Genomic DNA, 27,924 nt, shown 5'->3' on the forward strand with positions numbered 1-27,924 from the left:
TTTTTTTTTTAAATGGTCATTTTAAAAAAATGACATGGCAGAATTTTAGTGGTTGGTAGAGAGTGAATTTTTACCGAAAGTGGGGTTTTTGTTTTGGTTGTGGACCGAGAAGCAAAGCCATGTCATCAATTAGGCAAAGATGTATTGGATTTGGAAGTAGAAAATGAGCGACGAAATCTGAATATCTCTCTCTCTCTGTTTCAACTGCAACAGCGATTTTCAGATTGTGTGAGAGAATCAGAGCAAAGAGAGAGAGAGAGAGAGATGAAGAAATCGGGAGGAGTTGAGAAAAAGCGGGTTCGAAGGTCTTCAGGAGCTGTTCAAAACGGCGGCAGAGATCCCAACTCCGACACTCCTCCTAGGGTTTGTCTTCCCCTCTTGTTTCCTGATCTAGGGTTTATACATGAATTCAATTGGCTAATGGGTCATGAAATTGCATATTTATTGCCCAAGACTGTATTTTTATAATTAATATAAAATTTGTGAATTCATGTTTCATATGTATATATATTGAAATGAATTTTACTTCTCTAATGCCTTGTCTGGTTGCTGAAATGGGTAAGAGAGGATTGAGTTAGAGGTCTTTTTGTTGTTATTTTCATTCTCCAGGACCTTTGAGTTTAGATATATATGTATATTCCTCACTCTGATAGCCCACTGGGCAGGCATGGTTGAGGTCTGCTGGTAATATTTTCAGAAATTTAAACGGCACGCATCATGCGGGTAAAGTCTACTTTTTTTTTCCCTTGATTATTATGGTAATTATTTTCATGTTATACATTTATGTGAGAAAAGTAGTAACCTTTTTGTGTGAATCTGAAACCTTGATCCAGTTCGATTCTTGTACAATTCAATAGAAAAGAAAGTGACCATGCGTTGTACTTTGAATGGTGAATTTTGGATGATATTTGTTAATTCAAGCTCAACTGAGACTGTAATTTGCGTATGCTTATATGCAGAACTGCATAAGTTTTCCGCCTTTTCTTATTACCCATATGACTTCTTTGTTTCAGAAACAATCTGCCAAGAAGGATGTGTATCAGGTTTTTGCAGAGAAGGTGAGAGACCATAAGGAATTGGTGTCCAGATGGGCTGTTTTACAGGAGACCCGCGTGGAGTACTTTAGAGGAAAGGATTTTACAAGCTTTTTGAGAAATCATCCTGAGCCCAAAGATATTCTAGAATCAGATAGAAATTTAGAACCAGAAGATATTGCTAATGCTTTATTGAGAAAGAACCTTCTAGTGCGCTGTGATCGGGTGGTGAAAACTGTTCGTCCTGGGAAGAAAAAGTTGTCTACATGGCCTGCACATTTGGAGATCTTTGCAGTATGTATATCTGTTGTCTATTATGTAGGATTTAAATGTATGAGTAAACATTTTTTAAGCACTTTAGTGATGAATATTGTGAAATATATGGAAAACTACTTGACAATACCTTCCAAAAAGGTATGATGCATCGAATATAGATGTGTAACAAGCAGTCTAATCATTTTTTTTTTTTCCATTTTCCGTAATATCTATCCAAAATATGAGCCTTTTTTGAAAATATTATAGTGATGTTAACAATATTTTGAATGTCTTTTGCAGGACCAAGTATTTTCTGAAAATGATGCCTTCTTTGCATGGACATTTGTCAAACAAAGACCTCTCTGGCAAACTCTCCTCTCTTTCTTTTGGCCTGTGTTGACTCTAGCAATTTGCTTATTTCCAGTGTATCCCCATCGGTGCAAGCTACTAATACTGTATTCGTGTGCGGGGCTCCTCCTGCTTTTCCTGTCTCTGCTTTTATGTAAGTTCTGTTGTGTTGGCTGTGTGTTTAAGTTTTCTCTTGATGCATGCAATCTTCTTCTATAAACCTTCCTATAGTATTACCATGTTATGTGCACTGGTTTGTAATATCAAGTTGATACTTGGTATCTTGGCAAGTTTGACAATGACAAATTTGCAAACTCTATTTTTCCAATTCATTGTGGCATTGTACTTACCATTAGTGCACATCAGTCATGTCTGGGTTGTTGATATGCCATTTGCAATGTCCAATGGCTTAATGTTCATCTCACATTTACTAATGCAAAATTTTTTAAGTATTATGCAGTTCAAATGTGTTGAACCCTAAAAAATTCAAATAGAGTTGTACTTGAAGATGAACCTTCAGTCATTTGGTTAAATACTATGTTTTACTTTTTAAAGGGCTTATGGAGATCTTCTTTATTTCCAGTGAGAGCTACAATATTTGGTGCTTTGTACATCGTTATTGGAAAGCGTGTTTGGTTCTTCCCTAACATTCTAGCTGAGGAAGCAACTCTGCGAGAACTATTCCGTTTCTGGCCTAAAAAAGATGAGGAGGAAAGACCAAAGTGGACAACAAGGGTTTTCTATGCAGTAGTGGCTATTCTGGTCATATTGCTGCTAAGGCACCATGCTCCTGATGAGGCTGCTAGAGCCAGGTCAGTCTTACAACTATACTTTATGTTAACCTTAATTCACTGCCGTACTTTCACATAAGTATAGTTCATAGTTAGCTCAAGGAGAAAACTGCAGCTAATAACAGCAGTTTCAGGAAAATACTGTGTTAGTATTGAATTTTTTTTGTCTGATCCACGATGGACTCCTATTGTTCTATGCAATTTCCAAATAAGGTATTGCTTGATAACTTACCATAATATTTGTGCTTACAGGTATCAGAAGCGGGTATCAAACATAATTGATGATGTCCTCGAGTGGAATCCAAGACTAGCTCTATCTGGAATGATGGAGAAGCAGCAAAATGTTGTTAATGCCACTGAACCCGAGACAGATTTTGGGGATGGGAGCAAAATGAGTTCTGAAGATGACATAGGTTCGGAAACAGTCTCAGAGCAGCGTGAGGCAGAAGTTTCAGACAGCACAGAAGACAGTGATCAACATAAACATCACCATGATATATAATTATAATATAGACATGCAATGCCTAGTGGAATAGACCACATTTTCTGGCTATTGATTTTGAGTGTAAAACCATGTAGACAATGATAATAAAGTATGTTTATTAAAAATTAGGAATTATGTGCTTTTTCTTTTTCAGGAATTATGAAAGGTTTCTCCTGGCCGAAAAGGCTTTTCTTCTGGCCGAAGGACGTGTAAATGTTTATATACAGGGAGGTTGTTGGTCTTTACACCCATGAATATACGCATTTATTTCTCTGTGCCAAAAATATCTAGATTTCTCCAACTTGGTTTTCAAATTTTGTTGCAGGATCTTTTCGTGTAAATTCAAAATTTACTAGTTATCTGTCAAAAATCATAAAGTTGATTAAATTGAATTGGGATCAGACCATGTAGGGTCAGAAAATTCGCACCAATCCAATGTGTCCAATTCAAAAGGGCGGATAAAAACGATGGCATCTAAGCATGAAACAACAATATGCCATTTTCATATACCACTCACGTTCTCCCAGCAAGCCAAATGGACAATCAAGAACTCAAAATTTCACCTATTGCACATCCAAAAGATCCTGATAATCAAGGCAAAACATATGAACAAAGGGTGAAAAAAAAAAAAAAAAAAAAAAAAAAAACCATGTCATAAGTCAAGCAAAGATGTCTTTTTGCAATAAGCCACAGTACTATTTGTTTATGTCACCCCCCAGTCTGTTGATTTCTACTTGAGTTTACTGAACACTATCTCTGTACAAAAGGCCAAATAGGAAGAAGGATGGAATGAATCATAGCAGGACTGACTTAAAACAAGTCACATAGCCCATTCATCATCTCATCTCCCCTACATGCCACAAGCACAATAAAGCCAAGAATGATTTGCCGCCTTGCAAATATTTTGCCAGGAGAGTGTTGTCAACAGATAACCAGGGGATTCGCACCCCACCACCTCACTATACCAGAGGGGTCCGGTCCTCCACCTTGGCACCACCTCCCATGCCAAGGGTTCACTGGATGGCAAGACTCCTCTGTGAAGCTTGATTGGAAGATATGCTTCCCCGTTCCCGGCCTGAAAACACTCCTTCCTCTGATCTCTCACCTGGGCACAAATAAGCTGGATCCTGCAAGCCACCATGAGCTTGATAGCAGCCACTACCATTTACATAGTTCTGAGTCGTGCAGGTGTCGGTCATTTGAGACCCTCTTGCTTCTTGCTGACCATTGGAAGAATTCCAGGTTTCATTCGAGTCTGATGCCAAGTGTTCAGATCCTGATGAACTAGCAGACAGAGATGAATGCGCTGGACCAGAACTTCCCTTTTCTTTGGAAGTGCAGTTTGAAGCATCGCTATCATTTTTCTTTGCAAAGCGTCCTCCAGTACCCCTTGCCCTTCTCATAGCATGCTGGTGGCGAGATTCATGAAGATATGGCTGTAGAAAGAGAAACAAAAAAGAAATTCAGCCCCAGTTGCAGACAGACCAGTTGATCCAATTAAAAGGGTACGAACAGGTTGAATCAGAAATTCATGTATATCATCAGCATAAAACCATGCCAACATCCATACCATTAATCACACAGCTAAATCACTTATTTTCAACCATTCACTTCCTCTTTTCTTAAACAGCTGAATTTTAGCTATTTTAATCACATTACCATATTTACTCGAACATTAAACTACTTATTATATGCTTCATGTTTTTTGCCAGTGACATTAACCAACAGTCCTCCCATGGCCTTACCACATCATGTTTTACACTACCATCCTGCCTTTCATTATTCTGTAAAAACAATTCATGAAACCTAAGGTCAAAACTTCCGATCTTTTCCAACCTGCAGGCTTGGTATACAACCATTTACCTCGTAGAGTATGTTCAATTGATTAATATTCTGAATAAAGAAATAACATCTAAGAAAAGTAAGACAGAATTATAGAGGAATACAGGATATTGAGACCATACTGTCAAATGCTGAGGATGTTTCAAAATAAATTATAGTTCTGGCAGAGCAATAAAAAAAATAAAATAAAATAAAAAATTAACTTATATACAAAGGAATATTTATGGCCATTAGATAACATTTGATAAGTGCTTTCTTTCAGATAACACCAATCAGAAAACTGAACAGATGAAAGAATACCACAAAACTGATGAAAGTGAAGCGGTCTATTTACCTTTCTAGATTTAATGAGCTTCCTTTCAAGCTCTGCTTTGGCACGAGCCTGTCTTCGCCTTAGAATCCCTTGGTATTGTTTGGCATTTACATAAACAGGTTCTTGTGTCATCTCAAGAGGCAAAGGCATTCTAGCTTGTGGCATTCCAATAAAAGGAGGATAACCCTGATAGCACCAACCAAGCTTCAATATTAAGAGAAGAGAAATTCCGAGTCTGAGAAATAGTTACTAACATAACACGAAAAGACATTAGTACTAAGCGTGTCCCCAGAATCTGCCCAACACCAAAACATTCCAACATTGCAAAGATTCGCAGTCCTTAATCCTTCCTCAGCCAAGGGAGAACAAAAGGTGAGCAAAGTGAATATTGCTGAGCCTGATGCAGCACCAAACAAGTATATGTCTTTTTCCAAGAAAACCAATCCTCCACCCCAGTCCTCCCACAAAAAGGAAAAAATACAGACTTCAAAATATGGAGACATCAGTGAAATGCAACTCATGGCAGTCTTGTTAACAACCAAAATATCAACAAACAAGAACCCAACTCCCCTAATATTCCATGACAACCATGTCAGAAATAAAGCTCCATGAGTTACTAGATCTTAAGCATGTCACTACCAGGGATGCTTTCCTTGAGTAAAAATGAGAAGGATTTAGCCCAATAAATGTTTTTTAATTCCACATTCAACAATCTACAAATTTAATATTTGAAAACTTCAGAAAAGTTTTATCCCAAATTTTATTAAGGATGAGGTAATTAGTAGTACAAAATTTCTAGACCATCGTCTATCAAGGGAAATTTAAAAGAGCCTAGCTTTTTGCAACTAACAGTGTTTAATAAGAAGAACAAAGGTATGTTAACAACGAACCACAAACCTAGTACAGTTTGTTATAATATTACGGTACAGTTCTATATTAGATTACATTAGATCTTACAACGACTACAGCAAACAAAGAAAAATGCACACTTTCCACCAACTGCTAATTGCAAGCAACAGGCAAAAATCGCAGTTTAATTTATAAATATTACAAGTCCAAGCTGGATATGTTCCATTCCTTAGAATGCTACAGAAGTATTCAAAGCAACATACATACCAAAGGCTGATGTCCATAAGCAGCCATCATTCCCCCATAGTATGGATCCTGATAAAGATTCGATGCACATGCCTGGAAAAATATGTGCCATAACCTCATAAAGCCCTTATATTCTAAATCAATAAAGGAAGACTCTTTGAATTTCATACATCAACAGAATGGTGAAATTGAACATATCACCAGACTCACTGAAAAATATTCTTTTGACAAATAACAGGAACTTACAATAGAGTGGCCAACAAGTTCAAGTTGAGTAGGCTGTGTGAGGCAGTCATCACGCGCCGTTGGCATATTAGATGCAACATGCTGCACAACTTGGTGTTCTTGCCTATAACTTCCTATTAAGATTTATAGTCTTATTAAGCATCCCAGTCATAACAGGAAAATGGGCAACCAAATTTTCAAGCCTATGATTCAGTCAGAACATCACTGCGACTTTAAAATTTGTGATAATTTTTATGCAATTCCAGAAATTCCTTGAAATGCTACCTGATTGTGGAGATGCATTAATCGGTGACTCCTTAGTGGCATCATCGTCTTCCTCATTATGATCATCATTAGACAAAGACTGGTCATCATTAGATTCTGAACCACCATTTGGGCATTCCAAAGAAGATGAATTGGTTGCATTGCCCCCTGCTAGAGGTGGGGGAATGGGATTATACCCACTCGTTCGCCACCATGGTTCAGTATAAACATTGGCTGGTGTAATGGTGTGAGGATCTGGCCCTGGTCGGCTTGTACTTTGAGATTTTGACTGCATACCTTCAATGTCCTTTAGATACCTATAAATCTCTTAGTCATCTTTACAGGTAAAAACAAAAAAATTTAAGTGAACGGAGAGAGTAAAGTGGAGATCTTCATAGGATAAAGCATGAGGTTGCAAAAGCAAGCCGCTTTGGAGGACGTTTCGCTTATTGAATTGCCAAAACACTTACAGATTAACGCCACCCAAGATTGCTAACAACTAAATGAGTAAATGACCACCATACCATGAATACTAACAAAATCAACATTCAAAACTACATTTTCCGTCCGCAACCAAGTAATAAACTACTTCAAAAATTTAAATCCACATTGTGTTGGCAAACCAGAGAAAGCACATACATACACATAGAATATTCAATTCGAAACTCATACCATCAAGTTCATAATAGCTGACAATTTAAACCCTAAAAATCATATCTTTTTATATCCTTCAATTATAAAAAATAAGCCAAATTGCTATGACCTGAAAAAAAAAAATTTCAGAATTCTGACACGTTGACATACTCAGAAACCAAACAAGAGCACCAACAAAATTCTCTCAACACAAAAACAGTGTTTTTGGCTTCAATTCCGCAACATCCTCAATTCCCAGTGAATCCCAATCACAGAGCTTTTCCATACAATCATTGCATGCAAGAACCACAGAGAAAAAAATTTAAAAAAAAAAAATCAAAACCAGAATACCATTAAGCAAGAAAATTCCACAGGGAAATCCGTATCCCCCAAAAAAAAAAAAAAAAAAAAAAAAAAAAAAAAAAAACTAAAAATCAAAACGAACAACCGAATTCATACATACCATGTATATGTAATTATATGTCTTGATATATTAATATATAAAATATTACAAAGTAGAAGACTTTAACAAAAGACAGAGAATCTGTAAGAAAAAGAAAAAATTGAAAGACTTACAGGTTTCGGGAAACAAACCAATTAAAAAACGAAGCCCTAGATTTTTGGGGGCTCTAAGAATCCGAGAGATAAAATTCCCAAGGGTCAATCTACTTTCTCTGCAATTCTATGTAATCTCTACTCTAAGTACTATGCATCCCAACACACATAATTAACAGTGGAACACAGAAGCCTTCTATTTTTATTTTTATTTTTAATTTTTTTGCCCACATCCAAAAGACATGATTGCGTCACCCACCTGGGGACCCACTCACCTCAATTAAGCTTTTGCAACCCGACACGTAGACGATGTGGAAACCGGAAACTCGTTTGTTCGGTCTCCAGTTTTGGCTTGGAATCTCCGAAGATTTGGAGATTGTGAAACCGGTTGGAGCAGGTTCCAGGTTGAGGAATGGTGGCGTGGAAAGAATATGGAGTGTGGAGGGTGACTTTATCAGTGGCTAATTCTATTTTTTTAGCTGCGGGAAAAAACGTATAAAAAGAAATAGGATAGCATTGAAAGGCCCACGTGATGCGCACTTGACGAGCAAAGTCCGGGAAACGCGTGGCTCTCTAGTGGGGACCACTCCAGTACGGCAACTATAGAAGCATAGGCCACGTGTCACCTTGTATTTTGACATCTTTCGGGGAAAAAGAATTTTGGGCTAGTGGGGCTGGTGGCTGGGTTTGCCTCATTACCCGTCGGTGAGGTTAGTACTCTCACTGCCAAGGAATAATTTACAGCCTTCTTTATTATTTATAAATTTATAAATTTTTATTTTAACAAAATTATTATATCTTATCATTGAGAACATTACCGTATCAATTTTTTTAATCCACCTTTTCTTTTTTATAACAAAGAATTAGTTTTTTATTTTGGATGCATATAATTTTAAATAAATGGTCACTATTAATTATTTAAATTTGTATAAAATTATAATTATGCATTTCAAGTTATAAGTAATTATAATGAAAATACGAATTCAAATCATATAAAAGATAAAAATAAATAAATAATTTGTATTTAAATAATTTATTCAAAAAAATAAGTTATAAGCAATTATAAAATTATCACCATATAAAACTTTAGTTCTCATCGGAAGATTGTAGATAACAACATATATATATATATATATATATATATATTTTTTTTTTGCTTGAAAACAACATATAATCTTTTTGGAAATCATGCTTACATTATGTAGATGAATGGTCATTATGGTTCACATCCACCTTTAAACAAGATGGCATACATTAATGTATTTCCCAAAAAAAAAAAAAAACAAAGACATACGATATTGCACTTATATTATTGCTTTTTTTTTTAAACAAATACTTATTACCTTTTTTTTTTTTTGGGTAAATAACAGATACTTATTACTTTGAAGTATTTTTTTTTCCCATATTTTCTTCATAATACTTCAAACTATTTAAAATTACAGTAATGGTAAATATACCAAATTGTTTGATCAATTTATGTTGAAAATGATATATAATCGTATTTTAAGAAATTGTATTTAGTTTTACTTATATCTATATATATATATAGTTGATATTAATTTATCAACATTTAAAACAATAATATATTATTTGTTAGTAAATAAGTGGATAAGTATTTATACTTATAGTATTATTTTTAAAATTATACGCATAAATCAAATCTAAAATGAAAATGAAAAATTATATGAAATGCTAAAATTTTAAGAGCAAATGAAAACACATTAATCAATTATTAATGAGCTTTAGAGAACCAGGTCAAGGTGGGCTTCGATTTGTATTAAATATTAAGTTCTATTAGTATGAGGGTAACAATTACATTAGTATATGATCCAAAAAAAAATAAATAAATAACAATTCTATTAGTTAGAAAAAAAAAAAAATTTATTAGTGAGCCTGATCCAAAAAATGTCAGCTATAAATTTCAAACTTTAGGTGGTCAATCTGAGCCGGACTAGTTTTGAAGCCCAAACTAAGTTTATCCTATACCAGGCCCAATATTCAGTTAAACCTTAGAATACTAAAAAATAAAAAAAATAAAAAAATAAACAAACCTAGCTAGTTTTGATCGATGATATTATAGGAATTTCTTCTTCTTCTCCGATGGAGAATTTGCCTAAAGAGTTGGAGATCAAAATCCTGTTAAATTTGGAGGTCAAAGATCTTCATCCAATGCAAGAGCACGTGCAAATCATGGTACTCCCTCATTACCAGTCAAGTCTTTCAACAGGTCGTGGAGTATGCACCGGTTGAATGTTTTTGGTGGTTGATTCCGGATAACGAAAATGGAGATCATATATTATTTCATTTGAAATGAGCAATGAGAAAATCGTTTTAACTCCTTTGCCTCCATGTATAAATGGTTTTGGTAATAATTTCAATGCACTTGTGGTTCTTCATAACGAATCCATTGCTATTGCTAATAAGAAGCGTGGGAAACCATGAATATAACATACGGAAGTTGGCCGATAATGAATTTGGAGTCAAGAGCTCATGGACTAAGCTATTTACTATTGGACCTATTCGACACCCTGAACGAGTGTTGGTTGGGTTTTGGAAGAACAATGAGGAGTTTGCAGTGACATGCGAAGCAGGGCTGGTTTAGATTGACGTCCCTGACACACACAAAACTAAAAGAGGTAAATGTTTGTGGATATTGGAAACACCAATGCAGGTCTTTAACTTCAAGGAAAGTTTGGTTCGAATCATTAAAATATAAGAAAGTAAACTTTATATTTATCATTTGGTTGCTCATGCTATATATGGGATAAGAATTGTTAAAGTATATATCTACATTTATAGTTCTTATAAGTTTTTCCAAGTATTTTTAATATTATTCACCTCTGTTGTTATTATTATTGTTTTTTTTGGTTGAGAGACATCTTGTTTTGATTGTTGGAATGCTTATATTTGCACTGAATAAGTCTAAGTCAAAAACAAATTAAGACAGAGTTGTGACAATTAAATTGATCACATTGTACATAAATTTGTTTTTGCTGATATTTTCCATTAACAAGCATACATGTGGATGGAGTTCATATGCATTTGTAAAAGATATATACCTCAGACTCAGAGTAATGAAGATTGGTCTATAACATATAGGTATCATTTGCATGGTAATTGATATTGATAGTACACTCGGTTTGAGATGCTTGTACACTGTCAAAATGTACAATTTGCTAGCTCTCTCTGCCATTCTTATTTGCTCTCTTTCATTTGATAACAAAGACATATGATACCATTACAACAACCTTGGATTTCATAATTGGACCACTTCGAAAGGAATTGAGTATGGGATAGGGCTGGGATGCTATGAACAATTTCAAGGGTTTCATGAGAAAGTAAAAAGATTGTAGACTCCTTAGAGATGCAAAAAAATTATTAATTTTTTTTGCCTCATAATTTATTTCTTTCTTGAGCTTTCTTTGTGTTTCTTATATTGGGCGGGCCTTCAATGCCGCAATGTGGCCCAGAGTCCCCGTCTATTTACGCCACGGTGGGGCTAGCAGTTGCAAATGAGTTTTTGAAGAAAGACTGGTGGAAATTGAGTGGGGCACGTTAAGCGTATAGAGAGGGAATTAAGTGAAATATAGTTGTTGACGCTGCTCATGTCCAGTTTAGTCATTCTTGTAATTTAGGAGAGTTTTTATTTTATTTTATTTTATTTCCTTCTGGACTCTCCTCCCGGTATTAGTGATTTATAAGTTTTTTTCTGATTTAATTATTTGTATGGTGTCTGTTTAAGTTTGTTTTGGTGCTTTAACCTCGTTATATATATATATATATTGCTCAAAATCTTTTTCCCTCCATGATTATTCGAGAGAAGATTATAGACAACAACATGTAATCTGCATTCCTTTTAAGCAAGATGGCATTTTGATTAGATTATCTCTTAGATTATTTTATTTTATTATATTTTATTATTTATCATATTTTCTAAAAATATTAAAAACAACAGAGATGCACAATATTTATTAAAAATGAATTATAAAAAACGATAATAAGCTATTAGTGGAACTAGTTCAAAAAAGGGGTAGTAGACTTCCTTGTGGGTTAGGCCTCCATTAAACAAAAAGCCAATCTTAGCCCATCTTTCAGTGGGAAGTTGATGGAGCCCAAGGGATAAGGCCGTGTCTATGACTCTATAGACTTATCATTGTTTTTTAATCTTGCCCATTTTTTAAGTCTAAAGAATTTTGTTATGAACAATTTTTTTTTTTCATCTGTTTTTTCTTCTTTTAAATTAGTCTTTAATTTAATATATTTATATTTTAATTAAAAAAGACAGATTTATAGCTCATCTATGATAAGCACTGAACCCAATCAGAAGAACAAAATTTGTACCCACCTTTTCTAAAATCATGACGAACTAACCAAGAAGCTATCAGTCACTTACATGCATTTGTATTTTGTTTATTTATGTATAGAGAAATTGTTTTTCTAAAATTTAAAAGAAGAGTTATTTGGTGCCTTTGAAGTTGGAAAACAGTTTTTAATATTTTATTCTCTCCTAATTGGATATCCGCATCATATAATCTTTCCTTCATAAGAAGTGTTCTAGTTGGATTTCTTCCTTGATATCCAACTTAATTTACGAGAGACGGAGGAATTGTTCCTGTTTCAGTTAATTAAACCCAAATTAAGCTTATATATACTGATGGATAGTCAAGTAAATGTTACCATTAGATAAACTATATACATCCATAAAACAAATGAACTTTTAAATATAAACTAAATATAAGTAAGTTAACCATTTAAGTGAATTATAATTCCAAATCAATTAGATATAGTTTTGTTATATCATGAGTTTAAAATTTTTGTATTTGGTATGTGTCTTCCATATCATATGGTGGACTAAATCTCAATCTCTCAATACTAAAGATTGTTCCTCGGAATAAGCTGGGCCACGTCTCTACAATTAATAGCAAAATCAATAATATCATCGTATGATTTCGTGAGGAAATGCCTTTAACAATGGTATTATTTCAAACATTCTAATAAATATTTATATTACTAGTGGTATTATTTTCTCTTTTTCTACTTTTAAGTATAAAAAACTTTAAAAAATACTTTTAAGTTTTCAATTAATTTGAACATATGTGATAACCATCATTTTTCCTACTTAATTACAAAAACATATATATATATATATATATATATGTATATATTTTTTCCTGACTATATAAAGATTAATTGCTAGTGGGTGCGTATATATGATATATATATTTATATATATGTAAGAAAAAATAAGCAAGGTAGATAAATAGCGAGTCAATGATGCATAAAAGTTAGTGCATATAAAAATGGGATGATTAGGGTTTGATGAGGGTGTCAGAATCAAGTAAAGTTAGAGTGCAAAATTTGATGTTGCTCCGGTCTAAAGCTCCCCAAAGCAACTTCTTCTTTTGTAAAATGAGTAAGCATATCGGCCCTCACTTCCCCTCTCTTGCTTTGCTTTCTACAAGCCTTAAGCAAAGTTAGCTAGGCAAAAGACAAAAGCTTTGGCACAAATTTTATCAAAAACTAGCTTTCCATCTCACAACTCATATTAGTTTCGACTAAGGGTACTATTTGTCATATATTATATATTTGATCGTGATCATAGTCGAATACGAACAAAGCAATAAAGAAATTTGAGTGGTCAGAAGCAGCTACCATGCATGCAAAGACAACTCTTTTGTTGTTAATGGAATGAAAGAATCTTACTTACGAAAAGCTTTCATTGTCTAGCTAACTACATGCAAGATATACTTTGTATAAAGGAAAAGAGATTTTCGATATTAACAAAAGCAAACTTATAATCTATGTGTATGAATACATAAATCTTTCATTCACATACTTGCAAGTTGCAATAGCATATACATACATATACATATATATTGATTATTCTTTTCAAACTGTTATATATATATATATATATCTCATGCAGATCCAGGAAATTAATTGAACAGTGCCACTTAATAAAGTTGTTAATTAGCCTGTAATTGGGAGTCCAGGAAATGAAAGGAGATCGAAGAGTGTGTTTTATTAATAATTCCCACATAAAAATGAACTGAATCGTATAAATTTTATACATATTTTAATATTTTAAAAAGGAAAATGATTCTAACGATAAAAGGGAGTGAAATCGATCGTTTTCATACATAGCACTTTGCTTCATGGTGTGAAGGAATGTTCTTGGTTTGAATAAGGTATAGAATCAAGTATATTACATTGTCGTATGAAAGGAAAAAATGTAAAAGTTTAATTTGCTCCTTGCTCTTTAGTATATACATATAATAACACCTGATCAAAAGTCTTAATTTTTGCTCTGCATGCATGTGGAAAAAGGAGGCAAGAATATGTTGCGAGAAAAGATTATTTTTGTTTGAATTGATTAATCAATATATATATATATATATATTTACTATAAAATACATATATATATATATATATATATATCATTACATATAATCCATTATATTATATTTTATATGGAGTTAGATAACGGATTATATGTAATTTAGCGTGCATATGTTGGATATCATATTGTATATATATTTTAAAACAAAATTGTATATATATTTATATTGAAAATATATATTTGTTGTTACAAAAAGAGTAAAATTAATTAAGATACATTCTTATGATAATAACAATCAATATTTTATATTTTATATTTTATATTTTAATATAAGAAATCCTCGACTCTCACCGCCCATAGATTCCGTAGGCCTCCAATCAACAAAATTGGATGATTTTGAGCCTTTTTATATACGTTCGCTTTTAACAAAGCCTAGGATCCTCCTTTAGATTTTTTTAATATTATACGTACCACACCTTAATCTCTTTCCCACCCCATTCCTTCCTCAAAATAAATATGTACAAGAATACAAGAAAAACAACAATAAATCTTGTTAAGCTTAATTATTTCTCCCTTCCTGTCGAAAATATAAAAAAAGAAAAAAGAAAAAAGAAAAAAAAACTCCTTTTTATATATATATATATATATATATCCTCTAGTCTATCTAATTTTGAAACAACTATTTTTCATAAAGGAAAATGAAGAAAAAACTCTATATATAGGGTTAATTAAAAAGGTTAAACATACACTCCCTTGTTAATCAATTATCATCTATCTTTTAACTTTATTACCAAGGAAAAAATTCATTGTCCATCTTCCCCTCATTTCTCTTCTATCTACCTTTTTTTCTTTTTTTTTTTCTTTTTTTTCACCCTCGCTAAAACTTATGAACAGGAATTGAGTCTCAAACAAATAATAATTTACAAAGCAAAGCTATTGATTTCTTAAAGAAGACAGTAGAAGAAGTACTGTAAGAAGCTCAATTTACTGTTGGTGTAACTAGTTTGACCCAAAAGTAGCAGGTTAAAGAAAGGAGGTGATGGTTAATTTATAGCTTTTGTTTGTGAAAGAAGTGGGGCAACCTCGGATTCTAGAAAAGTTAACCAATGTTGATATATTTTTATGCATTTTACTTTTTATAATAAAAAACGTCTAAAGTCTCACTGTGTGTGTCTGATAAGATGATGCATCATTGGAATTGAAAAAGAGCCTCTATTACCTTTAGGATATGAGAGAGACCACATCAATCCAAATGCATCCTCAATATTTCTTCATACATTTAATAATATTATATTTACATTATTAGATAAGAAATTCAACTATTTAATTAAAGGTCCATTGTTCGATAACCCAATTTGTCATTCCTCATTCCAAGGTCCCCTTGTTCTCTTTTACAATTTGTATATGTTTTTAAATAGTAAAATATTATAAAAAGTTTTTCACCACTCGTAGACACACGCGCACATACAACATCATTTAATTTTTTTTATTTTTTTATTTTTTTACAACAAATTTTTTAACTCAGAAAAAAAAATTCACGGATTAGCTTGAATCTAATCAGCCTCGAATCTGATGTAAAAGATGCATGGATAGGTTTAACTTAGTAATTATATATATATATATATATATATAAGCTTCAGGCACTGGATGAGGTCGTTAACCTATTTATATGCAATACTAGTACTTTTTCTCAAGTTATTAAATATAACAAAAATAGGAGTAATTATATTCATAATAATCAAACCGTTTGAAATGAGACTTAATTCATATAAGGTTCTACTTAATTTGTTGACTGACATTCAGGCACAAAGGAAAACAAATAAGAAATCCTCAAAAATTAAAAATTTCCTGATCCTTTATCATTTGAGTTCATCTACTAATGTAGTTTTTTATTTTTTATTTTTCCAAATTATTAAAAATGTATAACTAATACTTAATTTAATTGTGTCTAAACAGAAAAACTAATTTCAAATAAGATAATAGCTAGTTTGAGAAGCTGGTATGAATTTTTATAAAGTAGATATATGGTCAAACATATAAATATTTATATATGGAGCGAGAAAAAGATGCAATATATTTTCCATGGTGATGAGGTTAAAGAGAAATGAATTATGGGCATGCAACCCCAATAATATATAAAGATGAAGCAACAGAAGATGATGATGATCATGCCCAACAAAGAAGGGACCACAGTAGTGTGATAAAAGGAAAGGAAGCAAAGCAACATCTAATCCATCGATCATTTAAGAGGAACAAATAATTATACTGAATGAATGCAAGCCGTCCAATTCAGTACATATTCATCATTCCATTTCCTCTTTATACATGATTTTCCTTTCTTTAATCCCAAAAATCACATATATATTCAAAGCTAAATGCTTTCAGCCATTTAATATTACTTTTAGATCTAGCTATATAGTTTCTGATCATATACACATGGGGCACTAGTGAAAATTACTAGTAAATGAGACTATACTTTTTTGCCATAAAAAGGTTGATTTTGGCTTTGACTGCAAAGACTGAATCTTTTAAATACCAACACAATAATTTTAGTTCTCAGACATGTAAAGTATTAAATAAAGATATTTTATCTCCTTTTCTTTCTTTTCTTTTTTTCCTTTCATTTATATCCAATTAGTAATAAAATATCATATCATGCAAAAAAATTATTCTTTATCTACTTAATTTATTTTTTTTCTTTGTTATATTTTTATAAATAAGATGTTATATCATTGATCGACTAATAATAAGAGCAGAAAAATTAAACAAAAGATTTGGATGCAAAGGTACCTACCTATTGGCTTCTTAATTATAGAGATGTAAATTCTCAATAAAAGCATTAATCTACTTGAAAGAAATCAAAGATCAGAAATTATAATTCTGTTTATTAATCTTTACAAGACTAATATGACTAGATATATAAGCATGATTTTAGTTTGTACTTGTGAGTTTGTTTAGTTACTAGAATATATTGCTTGGTAGAAATCAGATGTGTAATCTTGGATGAAAACAAAAAGAGGGTTCACTGTTGAATAATCATCCATCATCAACTTTATAGTTCATTTTGGCCAAAAATGATTGCAACTAATAAAAGCTAGCATATTGATCCCCTTGCTTTTATTACCATTTTTTAATATGTGTGTTTTTGTACATTCCAAGCTCTTATATAATTCACTCCTAGTTTTATCCAAAAAAGCTTGTTAAATGACTTTAATTTCTTGTTCAGGAAATTCCAAATTAAAAAACTGTTCGGATAAGCATTATTGATTTTGTTATAGAAAAACAATAAAGCATATATATTTCCAATAATTAAGAGCCCAAAGAATAAAAATTATATCTTAAAATAAATAAATAAACACAAAAAAAAAAAAAAACATATCTGAGTTTACTGAATTGCCATAGTAAAAATTATATCTTAATATAAATAAATAAATAAACAAAAACAAAAACATATCTGAGTTTACTGAGTTGCCATTCCGAGATAAATTAAAGCATTATGAGGAAAGATTAGGAAGAATAAAGTCGGAAGAAGAATGGAAAAATGATGGAGAAATTTTCTTGAGATTCTCCAATCGTGACAATGATGATCACAACCCGCACGAGTCTTTTCATTGGATTCTCTTATTTATGCTGGTCTCTGCTTAGACACCCAGACACCCACATATCTGACAACATGATCTCAACCCTTCAATTATTTTTATTTTTATTTTATTTTTATCATTTTTTTAATTTATAATTTAATTAAAACTCCACCACTCTCTTTTCTAATTCCACCCTGCTTTACTACTTCCACTCAAAAATAAAATAAAATAAAATAAAAAATAAATAATTGTATTCTGGCCCAAAATTTGCAATTTTCTATTGCCACAGTCTGAAAAATTAAGCCTTTACCCTTATCTTCTTCTACTTGCAGGCCAAAAGTGGCCTTGTAACAACACCTTTTTTGGAAGTCTTTTGCAGGCTAGCTGGAGAAGTGAGTAGAAGACATGTTTCACATCTATTGTAGGGGTGCATGTACCATTCGGTGGACCCTCATTTTTATTTTATCTTCTTTTTATTATTTACCATTTTAGCTATCCATTCGGGCTATTAATTAGCATACATAAATCTTGCTAAGTAATTCATAATTACTTAGCTTTAGCATACATGAAAATATATAAGAAAGAAGAGAGAAGGTTGTCTACGCACAAAAAGGAGTCAATGCTTTTCTTACGTTTGACTTAACAAACCAAATTTGATGATTACATTTCCATACAAAAACCACACTCCAAAAAAAATAAAAATAAAAATAAAAATAAAAATTCAATACAAACTCACCAAACCCACATGGTCAGCCGAATACATTAATTGAAAACCAAGGCATTAAGGCTAAACCTAATTGGACAAACCCAGCTAAATTTACTCATTAGTATACCCTACAAATTGAAAAACCCAACATCAAATTGGAAAATAAATAAACAAAATAAATAAAGCAAAACAAAATATGCTTCTCTTTTTTCCTTTTTTTTTTTTTTTTTTTTTTTTTTTAAGATCACTCGCTCAAAAAAACCACCAAGTACAAACTAGTTAATATTGATTAAGAGATCATCTCTTTTTAATTACTAATATGGTAAATGATCTTTTAATTAACTTCTATGCAATACGCTGGTTTTGTGTTGTAATTCAAACTGAAATACCGCGAAGTGCGAAGGAGAAGAAGAGCTCTAAATCCGGTGGGGCATAGAAAGCGATTGGAGACCTTTGCAACGTTGAAAAATCTGAAACTACTCTTTGCTTCTTCGGTGCCGGTGGACACGTCACGATCTCCGGTATCCGAAATCTCTGAGCTTTCGGCGTTGAACATTCACTAGTAGAGACACCATCATCATCATCATCATTATCAACATTAATAACACCTTCAAACTTATCAATCTTGTTGTTTTCAATCTTCAAAAACTCATTAGAAGATGAATTTTGAGTAAATGCTTCTTGATTCTTGGTGGGTCCTACAATCTGCTTGATATTCTTCAGCTGGGTGGTTTTCCTTCTTCTTCTTGTTGTCGTCGTCTTTCTTGCTGTACTACTACTTCTTGTTCTTATTCTTCCAGAGGGAGCCATTAGAATGGGATATGAATAAGATTTAGTGGAAGAATGTATAGTATATGAATATATGCTACAAACTTTACCAAGTTATATATAAGAAGAAAAAAATAAAAATAGAAAATTTCCTAATCTATATTGGAAGGAGCACTATAAAGCAACTAAATTTGACTGAAAAAGTTGAAGAAAAGCTAAGTGATTTAAACACCCTTTGGAAACAAACTTTTATCAATTACTCATATACACCAAGTACTTCTTCTAAGGAAACTCTATACCTTCAGAAACTCTCTGAAATTCTAGCCTAAAAGATGACCACCCAACCAGAAGAGATCATCATCATCATTATATATGCTCTCTCTGCTAAGTTTTTCTACAAAGGACCAAGAAAAGCTACCAACTTTACCCGAGTTCCAGTGTGATCAAAAACACTGTCACCGTTATTCTTTTACCAAAACCATCCTTGATAATGAAGGACAAGAATAACAGCTTTATACATATGTTAAAAGAAAAACCCACTAAGTAAGATATTTGAAGGGAAACCAAAAAAAAAAAAAAAACCTAAAACCCACTTGCTGTAAAACTTGAAAAACCCCTTATTAAAACCCTATGGAATGCAGAGAGGTAGAGAGAGAGAGAGAGAGAGAGAGAGAGAGAGAGTGAGAGAGATTTCGAAGTTGGATCTTTGCTAAGGGCTTATATTGATTAGGTGGATAATACGGGCAGGTCTGACCGCTGCCCTTGTTAGAGAGAGCTAGTTCAAATTTTTGTGCGGATTAATTAAGAATTTACATTGGGCAGCGGGCAAGCTGCCCCAGTTTATAAAGATTTGGAAAGTGATTTAAGACTTGGTTTTCTTTCATGGTTTTCGTTCTCTAATTTTTTTTTTTTTTTCTCAAAAGTTGGTTCAGCAATGAATAATTACGGTTTCCTTTTTTTTTTTTTTTTTTTCCTGTCAATTACAAATTAATCATATATTTGTCCTTTCACATCAAGGTTTATTTGATAAAATCTCTTTCACCACATGTTAAACTGGAGTTTACATATGCTTATTTTTCCACATCAATGATAGTTATATAAATCTTTTCAAAACGCGTTTTTTAGATAAAATATAATTATCACACTTTTCTTAAAGTGCATCATGTAGACCATACCACAAATCGTCTAAGTTTTTCTTATTGTTAATGGTATTTATTTTGTGAATTTTAAATTATAATTTAATAAAAAATTTAAAGATTAATTGAAAAAAAAAGGAACCCACTAAACCAGGCAAAACTTTAGAGGGAAAAAAGATATTTCAAATTTCAGTGCATCATGGGGATTACATAGAATAAGAATAATTTTTGGGCAGCTACCCGAGGAACAGTTAATAGTTAAGATTCTCATAGATAATCAAATATATAATTAATAGTTAAAATAGTTAATTAATAGGTTGAAAATTGAGAGAGCAAAAGGGGCTGGGAAATAGTCAGACACTGTTTTGTCTTGTAGCCCTTTTTTTTTGTTTTCATTATTTATTTTTGTGGAGTATCAGCGGTTTAGACATTTATAAGAAATATTCATGCATGTTGTGATGCTCCCTTGTTTTCCCCTTCTTTTTTGGCCTTTTCTTAAAACAATTTCCAGTACTACTCAGAGTATCCTAAAAGGGTTGATTGATCATGAGTTCTACACGTGGCCGAGTTAAACAGATTTAAGACATAAATTTTGTTTTGAACATCTAAAGGTGAAAAAAAAAATAATAATAAAATAAAAATAAAAACTCCATTAAGGTCAATGGAAGAGAGTTTCACAATGATTTTCAATAAATTTAAGACCTATTTGAAGGTTTCCAATATTGGAGATATCATTACACATCATGTCTTAATTATTGAAGTAAATTTGTCATATATATATATATCAGTGTATAGTCACAGGCTATTTTCTACTCTAACAATATTGGTTTCTATATAATTGTGTATATAAATATATATATATATATATATTTATACAACTACCAAGTTGTTTGTGCATGTGGCAGGCAGTGAATGGAACTTTTGCATGGCTGTTAAGTACAAGGTTGACTTACGAGAGAATTAATTACTTCAAAAAGCTGCTAACCCTAGACTATTACTTGGCCAGAGCATCTTCTTGTTTTTCCCCATGGTTATTTTGTTTCTTGGCTTTTTTATATGGAGTTCTCTCTAAATTTTACATTTATATCAAAGTATAATATTATATGTATCGGCAAAAGAAATTTCTTTAAAAAAAAATGGTGTTAATGTAATTAATTGATGTTCACAATGTTTCAACTGGTGGGTTTACCATGCACATGAATTCTGTGAGCAGATTAAGTGTAAACTATGAGAATGATAGTTACCAAAGCCTTGAGATTCTCAATGCAATAATGAAACTAAATGAAATTTATAGTTTCTAAAACCATCAGAATTTCCAAGAGCTACTTAATTTACATATTCATGGCATCTTGGTAGTTATAGTCAATAGTTTTTTGCTGGGGAATAACAATGGTCAGCACAATCATTGCTTCATGGAGATATTGGCACCTAAACATTTTATCGAATTTACAAGTTATTCACTTATAATCAAACATCAATCCGAGATCTTTAATTCTGGTGAGCAACTTGATTTTCCAAGGTTCACTGTATTAGTAAACATTAACATTCACAGACAATTTCAAATTCTAAATTACAACTTGCTAGTAATCCACCACTTTGCCAATCGATAACAAAAAGAAATAGAAGCAGAGAACCAAAATCTGTAACCAAAATCTAACTAAATATGCATAGCTTCTTGTCTAATTCTAAAACATATAAATGTTACTACCAAACAACAATCTGGAAACATACAACATCTAATTGGAAGTTATGAAACAAAATTTCATACAATTAAAAGGGGAAAACAACTAAGAAACAGCAATTGGTAACAGAGATCCAACTGGGAGTCATCGTCCTCTTGATAAAGCTTCATCCAACTCCTCGTGTGATGATGGGAACAATTCTATATATCGACTCCCAAGTGTCATCCTATCCTTTGCCATTGCTGCCTTAGAATCTTCTGCATTCGCAAACTCCACAAATGCTTCTCCGGTTGGCCTTCCTTCTGAATTCATTGTAAAATGGACCGAGTCTTTTGACAACACAAAATCCTTAAAGAACTCAATTATGTCATCCTTTCCAGCAGAAAATGGCAGCCCCCTCAATCGCAACACCCCTGTATGTTCAGCTGTTTCCTTCCCTTCACTATAAGATTTAGCCCTCGGGATACTTCTGCGAGGGGAACCACCACGAGCATCTGAAACTTCATATGCTATTGCCTTGTAATATTCCTGCCTCTTACTTCTAAAAACCTCAACATACCTCCTTCCCATGTTGTGCCTATTTCTTTGAAGTGCAAAATCAACCTGAAGAGGATACCCCAGGACACAAAATGCTTCCCCTGTGAACTTGCCATTCTTGTGGACAAAAAGAACATCGACAATGTCCAGACCATGGAAGAACTCGGCCACATCAGTTTCCGTGCAATCAAATGGAAGACCACGCAGTTTTACAACAGGAAAAGGTGGAGGCTGTCCTACATATGCATAAGGAGTTGGATTGTACATGAAGCTTGAACCAGGGGAAGCCCCATAGAATGAAGAACCCTGTTCAACAACCCGCTGACGCTTGGCACTCATTTCACGTCCATCCCCACCATCATTATATTTTCTTTAAGTAACCATGAATTCAACCAAAAAGGACAAAGGGAACTCATCAAATACATTATGCAGAAACCGAAAACATGTCAATTCTTAGATTTTCAATTCTACTTCGAAACTAATTAATACATCTCTCAAACAGTTGCATATTTCAAAGCAATTAAAGTAAATCCCTCAGTCATCCTAAACTGGATCTACATAGAAATTACGGTAGTTGCTATTCCATAACAGTTCAATTTAGTATATGTTCAGTCCACTATTCTCCCAAGTTATTTGTTTATTTTAACTGGAATTCATTTCAAAATTATGATATACATATGGTAATAGAACAAAACAGTATGAAGCGAAAACCTAAAGACATTCAAAAAATGCCCTTTATCCCAAATAATTCAACAACAAAATGAGGGAAAATAAATGACTAAAAAGTTTCAAATTCACAAATAAAACAGCATGATCATTGTCTATCTATACAATTACCAACAAAAATAAATAAATAAATAAATAAAATTTTGTCTATCTATACCGTAATTAAGATTCATAGGCTTCTAACACATGGGGTCAAAGAATGTGAATATGCGGCTAGTATGCAATTTATCCATAATAGGGATTTTTCTAACTCCATCCGAAGTAGTTCAAAATTCAAACTTCCAACCTCAAGAACTACTAAATTCACAAACTTTTCAAATCGAACCCAAATTTTAACTAAGAGGGTTAATTCATTAAGTTCCGAGGTAATAATAGATAAGACATCAAAACCCAAGAAAAATTAAACCAAAACATCATGGAAAATAATTTTTTTTTAAAAAAAAAAAAAAGGTAAGGGGTTTCGTCGATAAAAACCCATATAAGGGGAGAAAAAAAAAAAAAAAAAAAGCAAATCTTTTTGAGAAAGAAATAAGCAGCGAAAATCAGAAGAGAAAACCAATCTGAACAAAGTGGAAAAATAAAATATAAAAATTAAAAGGAAAAATCGCATACCCTCTGTAGAACATTTTTTTTTTTTTTTTTGCCTTATTGGTCTTATAATATCGTCTTGTTCCCTTAGATGGCCTCTGACTGTATACGAAATTGGTATTGTCAGCGTCGAACACAATTGTCTTCAACAAAATCTGGGTCTCCGTGTGTATTCCCCTTCTGAAAATCGATGTGTGTGTTTTCCGGACCGACCAAAACAACGACGTAGTATTCACAAATACTACTGGTTTTGGTGGGCTTCTATGTTTGGGCCTGTCGATTGTAATAGGCCTATGGCTGTGATCTATCCTGAATGTATTGAGGCTCTAATTAGAAAGGCCCACTTGAAATAAATCTTCTCCTTTAAAAGGTTGCTTGGTTATATATACATATATATATATATATATATATATATATATTTCTTTCTGATTTTATTTTTTAAATTCTGATCATCTATGCATTAAATGATGATCAATATTCATAAAAAAAAATAAAAAATAAAAAATAAAGAAAAGAAACTATGCTAATCAGTCATGAATTTCCCTCATCTTTTTCTGGCTCTATTTGGCATGGATTTTGTTTAGTGCATGCTTTGAACTTTAACTTCTTCACAAGAGTTTAATGAGAGGTCACATGTTATTGGTTTGGGTTCCAAAAAAACTGTCCAAACAGTATGAAAAGCTATTTTTGAGCTTCAAAAGTTAAAACCAACATTTAAGGGGGAAAAAAAAAAGTCATAGCAACTAGAACCTTTGATGATAGATAATACTAAGCCCAACAAGGAGATGATTAAAAATGGGCCGCAAGTGAAAAGTGTAAGCCCAAAAGGAAGTTTTTAATGCAGTATTAGAGTCGAAGACATTGAAGTTTGAACGTAACGTGGGGGTCAAGATTTGTGGGTGGGAGTTTTGGTCGTTGGTGGGCTATGCATATTCAATTTGTAAACGTTTGAGACTTGGCTTCTGTAATTTGTTAATTAATGTCTTGCAAGTTAAACGAACTCAATCATAGAACGGATCCCGGAGTGATTAGAATCCTTCACTTCTTGTTCTCTCAACCTTCACACGGCGAGTGTTCACCAAACGCTCTGGAAAAAACAATTAGAAACAAAACGTGGAAACTATTTAAAGTGGTGTTTGTTTGGTGCAAGTGGGAATGTAACATTCAAAAACATAACACGTTTGAATACAGACAAGAAGATTCTCTCACGTGGCAAAGAAAGAAATGCCTAACAATTTGGAGGGGAAAACCGTCCAGGTGGGCAGAGACCAGAAAAACTAAAATGAAGCTTTTGATTTTTACGATTTTTGGGGTCTTTTTTTTTTTTTTTTTTTATATATATATATATATATAAATTAAAAGCATGCCTTTTTGTGTGGAGACTTTTGGACCTCAAATTTTGTTTGGTTACCAATCACGCACCTTGAAAATCTTCCCTTCAGCGCCTTCGTTTTTGGAATACCAAATTTTCTCTCTTTCTTTCTCTCTGTTCCTCAACTTCTAGCTATTCTCAAAAGTTCATGAATCTTTGACTTGGACTCGCTAAATCTTTCAGTTTTCTTCGATACAGAATCTTGGCATTCTCATTTGGGTATCTCTTAGTTTCTTGAATTACAACTACAAAGACTCTGTCTTGCACATTCTTTTTGATCTGGGTATAAGGGTGTTTCTTTTGTTTTTTGTTCCAAGCTTAGAGCTTGAGAGAGAGAGAGAGAGAGAGAGAGAGAGAGGATGGTGGGGGCTTTATCTGTTGTGGGTTCGTCTGTGGTGGACTCGCATAGTTGTCCATGTCTGTGTTTGGATGCACTTCCTACAACCAATATGAATCTGAAAAGTGGTGGAGATCTGGTTTTGCAGAGGAATTATAACAGTTCAATGGGGAAGAAGCATATCGTGAAGCCTGCTGGGTCTTTGGAGTTGAGCAGTTCCTTCATTGATTCAGGACATGATAGGCGGCTCTCAGTCAAAGCTCTTCCTCGTATTGCCAGTCGAAGTTTGAGGAAGCAGAGAAAGAATCGGAGGCTTAAGATTGTCAATGAATTTGCTGGGCAGTATGAAGACAGCTTTGACGATGTGAAAACTGTGAGAGAAAAAAAAAATCCAACCTCTTTAGACAGATTTTTGGATTATATAGTTTCATTGTATTTATTATAATTCAACATCTTTTGATTCTTAGAGGATTTTATTTTCCATAAAATGAATACTTTGGTGGCTCTCTGACTCTTTTAATATTCAGTTTTTGAGCATAACCCCTTAAAAAAAAAAATAAAAAAAAAATAAAAATTGTTTAGGAAATGGAGCATTTGCTATTGAACCATAGAGCCGGAAAGTTTAACACAGAAATATATAGGAACGAATAAGAGAAGCAAATTAGCTATATCAACTTAGAGATTGCATGGAAGTTGTGCTTATATTTAATTAACTTAATTACAGTAATCCATGCATTCTGAAAATACAAACAAATCATGTTATGTTCTTCTAAGATTGTAATTTTAATTGGCTTCATTATTCTTTTTAACTTTTTTTATTTTATTTTTTTTCTTTTAACGTTGTACATTTATGGTAATTTAGCTGACCAAAATTTGTGTTTTGCAGCAAATACTAAACTATTTTACATACAAGGCTGTGCGGACTGTTATGAACCAGTTGTATGAGATGAACCCCACACAATATAGGTGGTTCTATGAGTAAGTCACATTCCTAATATTTATTCTATAAAATTAACGGTTTCAATCTCATACTTTGTTTTGATTTTTTCATATATACGGTTTGGTTTGTGAAGCATAGGCTGAAGTTAATAATTAAGCGTTTTGATTAAAATAACTTAGGAACCAGCTAGAATAGGAAATTTCAAATTTCCATATCTTAAAATTTGTTATTTCATTCACCCCAAGAATCAGATGTTTATGTGGGATGGATCAAAGCTGTTGCTTTTATGTTTTTATGTTCCAAGATTCAGTAAGCCGTTCGAAATTCTTGACCATGCCTGTATGCTTATCAGGCTCTGCTTTGTATATCTTGTCGGGGTTATGAAAAAAAAATTCTGATTTTTAACTATGCTAAAGGGTGCTTCATGTTCACTGTAGATCCTGGAAGACTTCTTCTATTAATTTGATAATTGTTTTTTTTTTTTCTTTCCCAAACAGGTTTGTTGTATCAAACAAGCCTGGAGATGGGAAGCGATTCCTCCGCACCCTTGGGAAGGTAGTTTTTCGAAATCATTAATTGTCATAAGCCAGAAAATCTTGACAAGAGGCTCAACTTTAGACAAGTGTTTTTACTTTCTTGATTTCTCGAAGCTAAAAACACAATGCATGTTTCAGCTTTGATTTCTATGTAATGAGAGAATGAATTTGGAAAAAATATGTTTTACTAAATTGACAGGAGAAGCACGAACTTGCTGAAAGAGTGATGGTCACACGGCTTCATCTCTATGGTAAATGGGTCAAGGTAATAAATTTGAAAAAACTCTTCTAATTAAAGCTTATTCATTGAACATGATAATGCTCGTAGAAGTAGGATTTTTTTTTTTTCCCCATAAAATGTGTAAAATTATTTATTTATTTATTTTTTGGGTATGTGATTATGATGTAGAAATGTGATCATGCTGCAATATATAAAGAGATATCCGATGAGAACTTGGAGTTGATGCGTGAACGGCTTATTCAGACTGTGATATGGCCCTCCGATGACACAAACACTGAAAAGATTGGATAATAACTTGTAACTTTTCATCTTATACTTCGATTCTTCTTTCCACTTTCTTGTTCTAAATAGTCTAGGATTCTTTTCCTCTTTCTGCTTATTATATACATAAACCAGTTTGGCTCCCCAAACTGCCATTTTATTTGTATTATTTTCCACCAACTAATAGAAACGTTGTCAGGGTATTATATCCTGTAAATTGTATATAAAAAGGTTCCCAACTTTTTTATGTAACTTGTATGCTTATCCAACTTCCATGGATGTTCAACTGATTTTGAGGGGTGGACGAATTTGAATTTCGAACCCAAATAAAAGT

General features: G+C 32.7%; 5 protein-coding genes across 11 annotated transcripts; 2 read left to right on the forward strand and 3 right to left on the reverse strand.

Moving 5' to 3' along the window:
• The first annotated feature begins 128 nt into the window (after window positions 1-128).
• LOC107412609 (uncharacterized) lies at window positions 129-3,196 on the forward strand. 2 transcript variants are annotated; one of them, XM_048468009.2, is made up of 6 exons: window positions 217-363; window positions 610-723; window positions 1,014-1,328; window positions 1,590-1,791; window positions 2,221-2,449; window positions 2,681-3,196. In XM_048468009.2, exons 2-6 carry the CDS (start codon window positions 718-720, stop codon window positions 2,928-2,930), a joined length of 1,002 nt encoding a protein of 333 aa, XP_048323966.2. In that variant the 5' UTR covers window positions 217-363; window positions 610-717; the 3' UTR covers window positions 2,931-3,196. The 2 variants fall into 2 exon arrangements, with proteins under 2 accessions (XP_015875897.2, XP_048323966.2); XM_016020411.3 differs by lacking the exon at window positions 610-723 and having other exon boundaries at window positions 129-363.
• Window positions 3,197-3,546: 350 nt separating this feature from the next.
• On the reverse strand, window positions 3,547-8,020 carry LOC107412610 (nuclear transcription factor Y subunit A-1). Of its 5 annotated transcripts, none has more exons than XM_016020413.4 (6): window positions 7,861-8,020; window positions 6,673-6,987; window positions 6,409-6,521; window positions 6,184-6,255; window positions 5,089-5,253; window positions 3,547-4,348 (listed from the first exon to the last, which is right to left on the reverse strand). In XM_016020413.4, the coding sequence occupies exons 2-6, from the start codon at window positions 6,944-6,946 to the stop codon at window positions 3,926-3,928; spliced, it is 1,047 nt and encodes a 348-aa protein (XP_015875899.2). In that variant the 5' UTR covers window positions 6,947-6,987; window positions 7,861-8,020; the 3' UTR covers window positions 3,547-3,925. The 5 variants fall into 5 exon arrangements, with proteins under 5 accessions (XP_015875899.2, XP_015875900.2, XP_015875898.2 ...); XM_016020414.4 differs by having other exon boundaries at window positions 6,673-6,958; window positions 7,861-8,019; XM_016020412.4 differs by having other exon boundaries at window positions 6,673-6,968; window positions 7,861-8,019.
• A 10,428-nt stretch (window positions 8,021-18,448) lies between these two features.
• Window positions 18,449-19,910, reverse strand: LOC107412600 (uncharacterized). Its single transcript, XM_016020400.4, has one exon. The coding sequence runs from the start codon at window positions 19,274-19,276 to the stop codon at window positions 18,842-18,844; it is 435 nt and encodes a 144-aa protein (XP_015875886.1). The 5' UTR covers window positions 19,277-19,910; the 3' UTR covers window positions 18,449-18,841.
• Window positions 19,911-22,011: 2,101 nt separating this feature from the next.
• On the reverse strand, window positions 22,012-24,117 carry LOC107412588 (uncharacterized). 2 transcript variants are annotated; one of them, XM_016020389.4, is made up of 2 exons: window positions 23,928-24,117; window positions 22,012-22,959 (listed from the first exon to the last, which is right to left on the reverse strand). In XM_016020389.4, the coding sequence occupies exons 1-2, from the start codon at window positions 23,939-23,941 to the stop codon at window positions 22,197-22,199; spliced, it is 777 nt and encodes a 258-aa protein (XP_015875875.2). In that variant the 5' UTR covers window positions 23,942-24,117; the 3' UTR covers window positions 22,012-22,196. The 2 variants fall into 2 exon arrangements, with proteins under 2 accessions (XP_015875875.2, XP_048325078.2); XM_048469121.2 differs by lacking the exon at window positions 23,928-24,117 and adding an exon at window positions 23,473-23,781.
• Window positions 24,118-25,272: 1,155 nt separating this feature from the next.
• Window positions 25,273-27,842, forward strand: LOC107412612 (chaperonin-like RbcX protein 2, chloroplastic). Its single transcript, XM_016020416.4, has 5 exons — window positions 25,273-25,985; window positions 26,499-26,590; window positions 27,050-27,107; window positions 27,288-27,353; window positions 27,498-27,842. Exons 1-5 carry the CDS (start codon window positions 25,635-25,637, stop codon window positions 27,618-27,620), a joined length of 690 nt encoding a protein of 229 aa, XP_015875902.1. The 5' UTR covers window positions 25,273-25,634; the 3' UTR covers window positions 27,621-27,842.
• Window positions 27,843-27,924: the final 82 nt, after the last annotated feature.

The sequence above is a fragment of the Ziziphus jujuba genome, chromosome 10, assembly GCF_031755915.1.
Source record: "Ziziphus jujuba cultivar Dongzao chromosome 10, ASM3175591v1".
NCBI lineage: Eukaryota > Viridiplantae > Streptophyta > Magnoliopsida > Rosales > Rhamnaceae > Ziziphus > Ziziphus jujuba.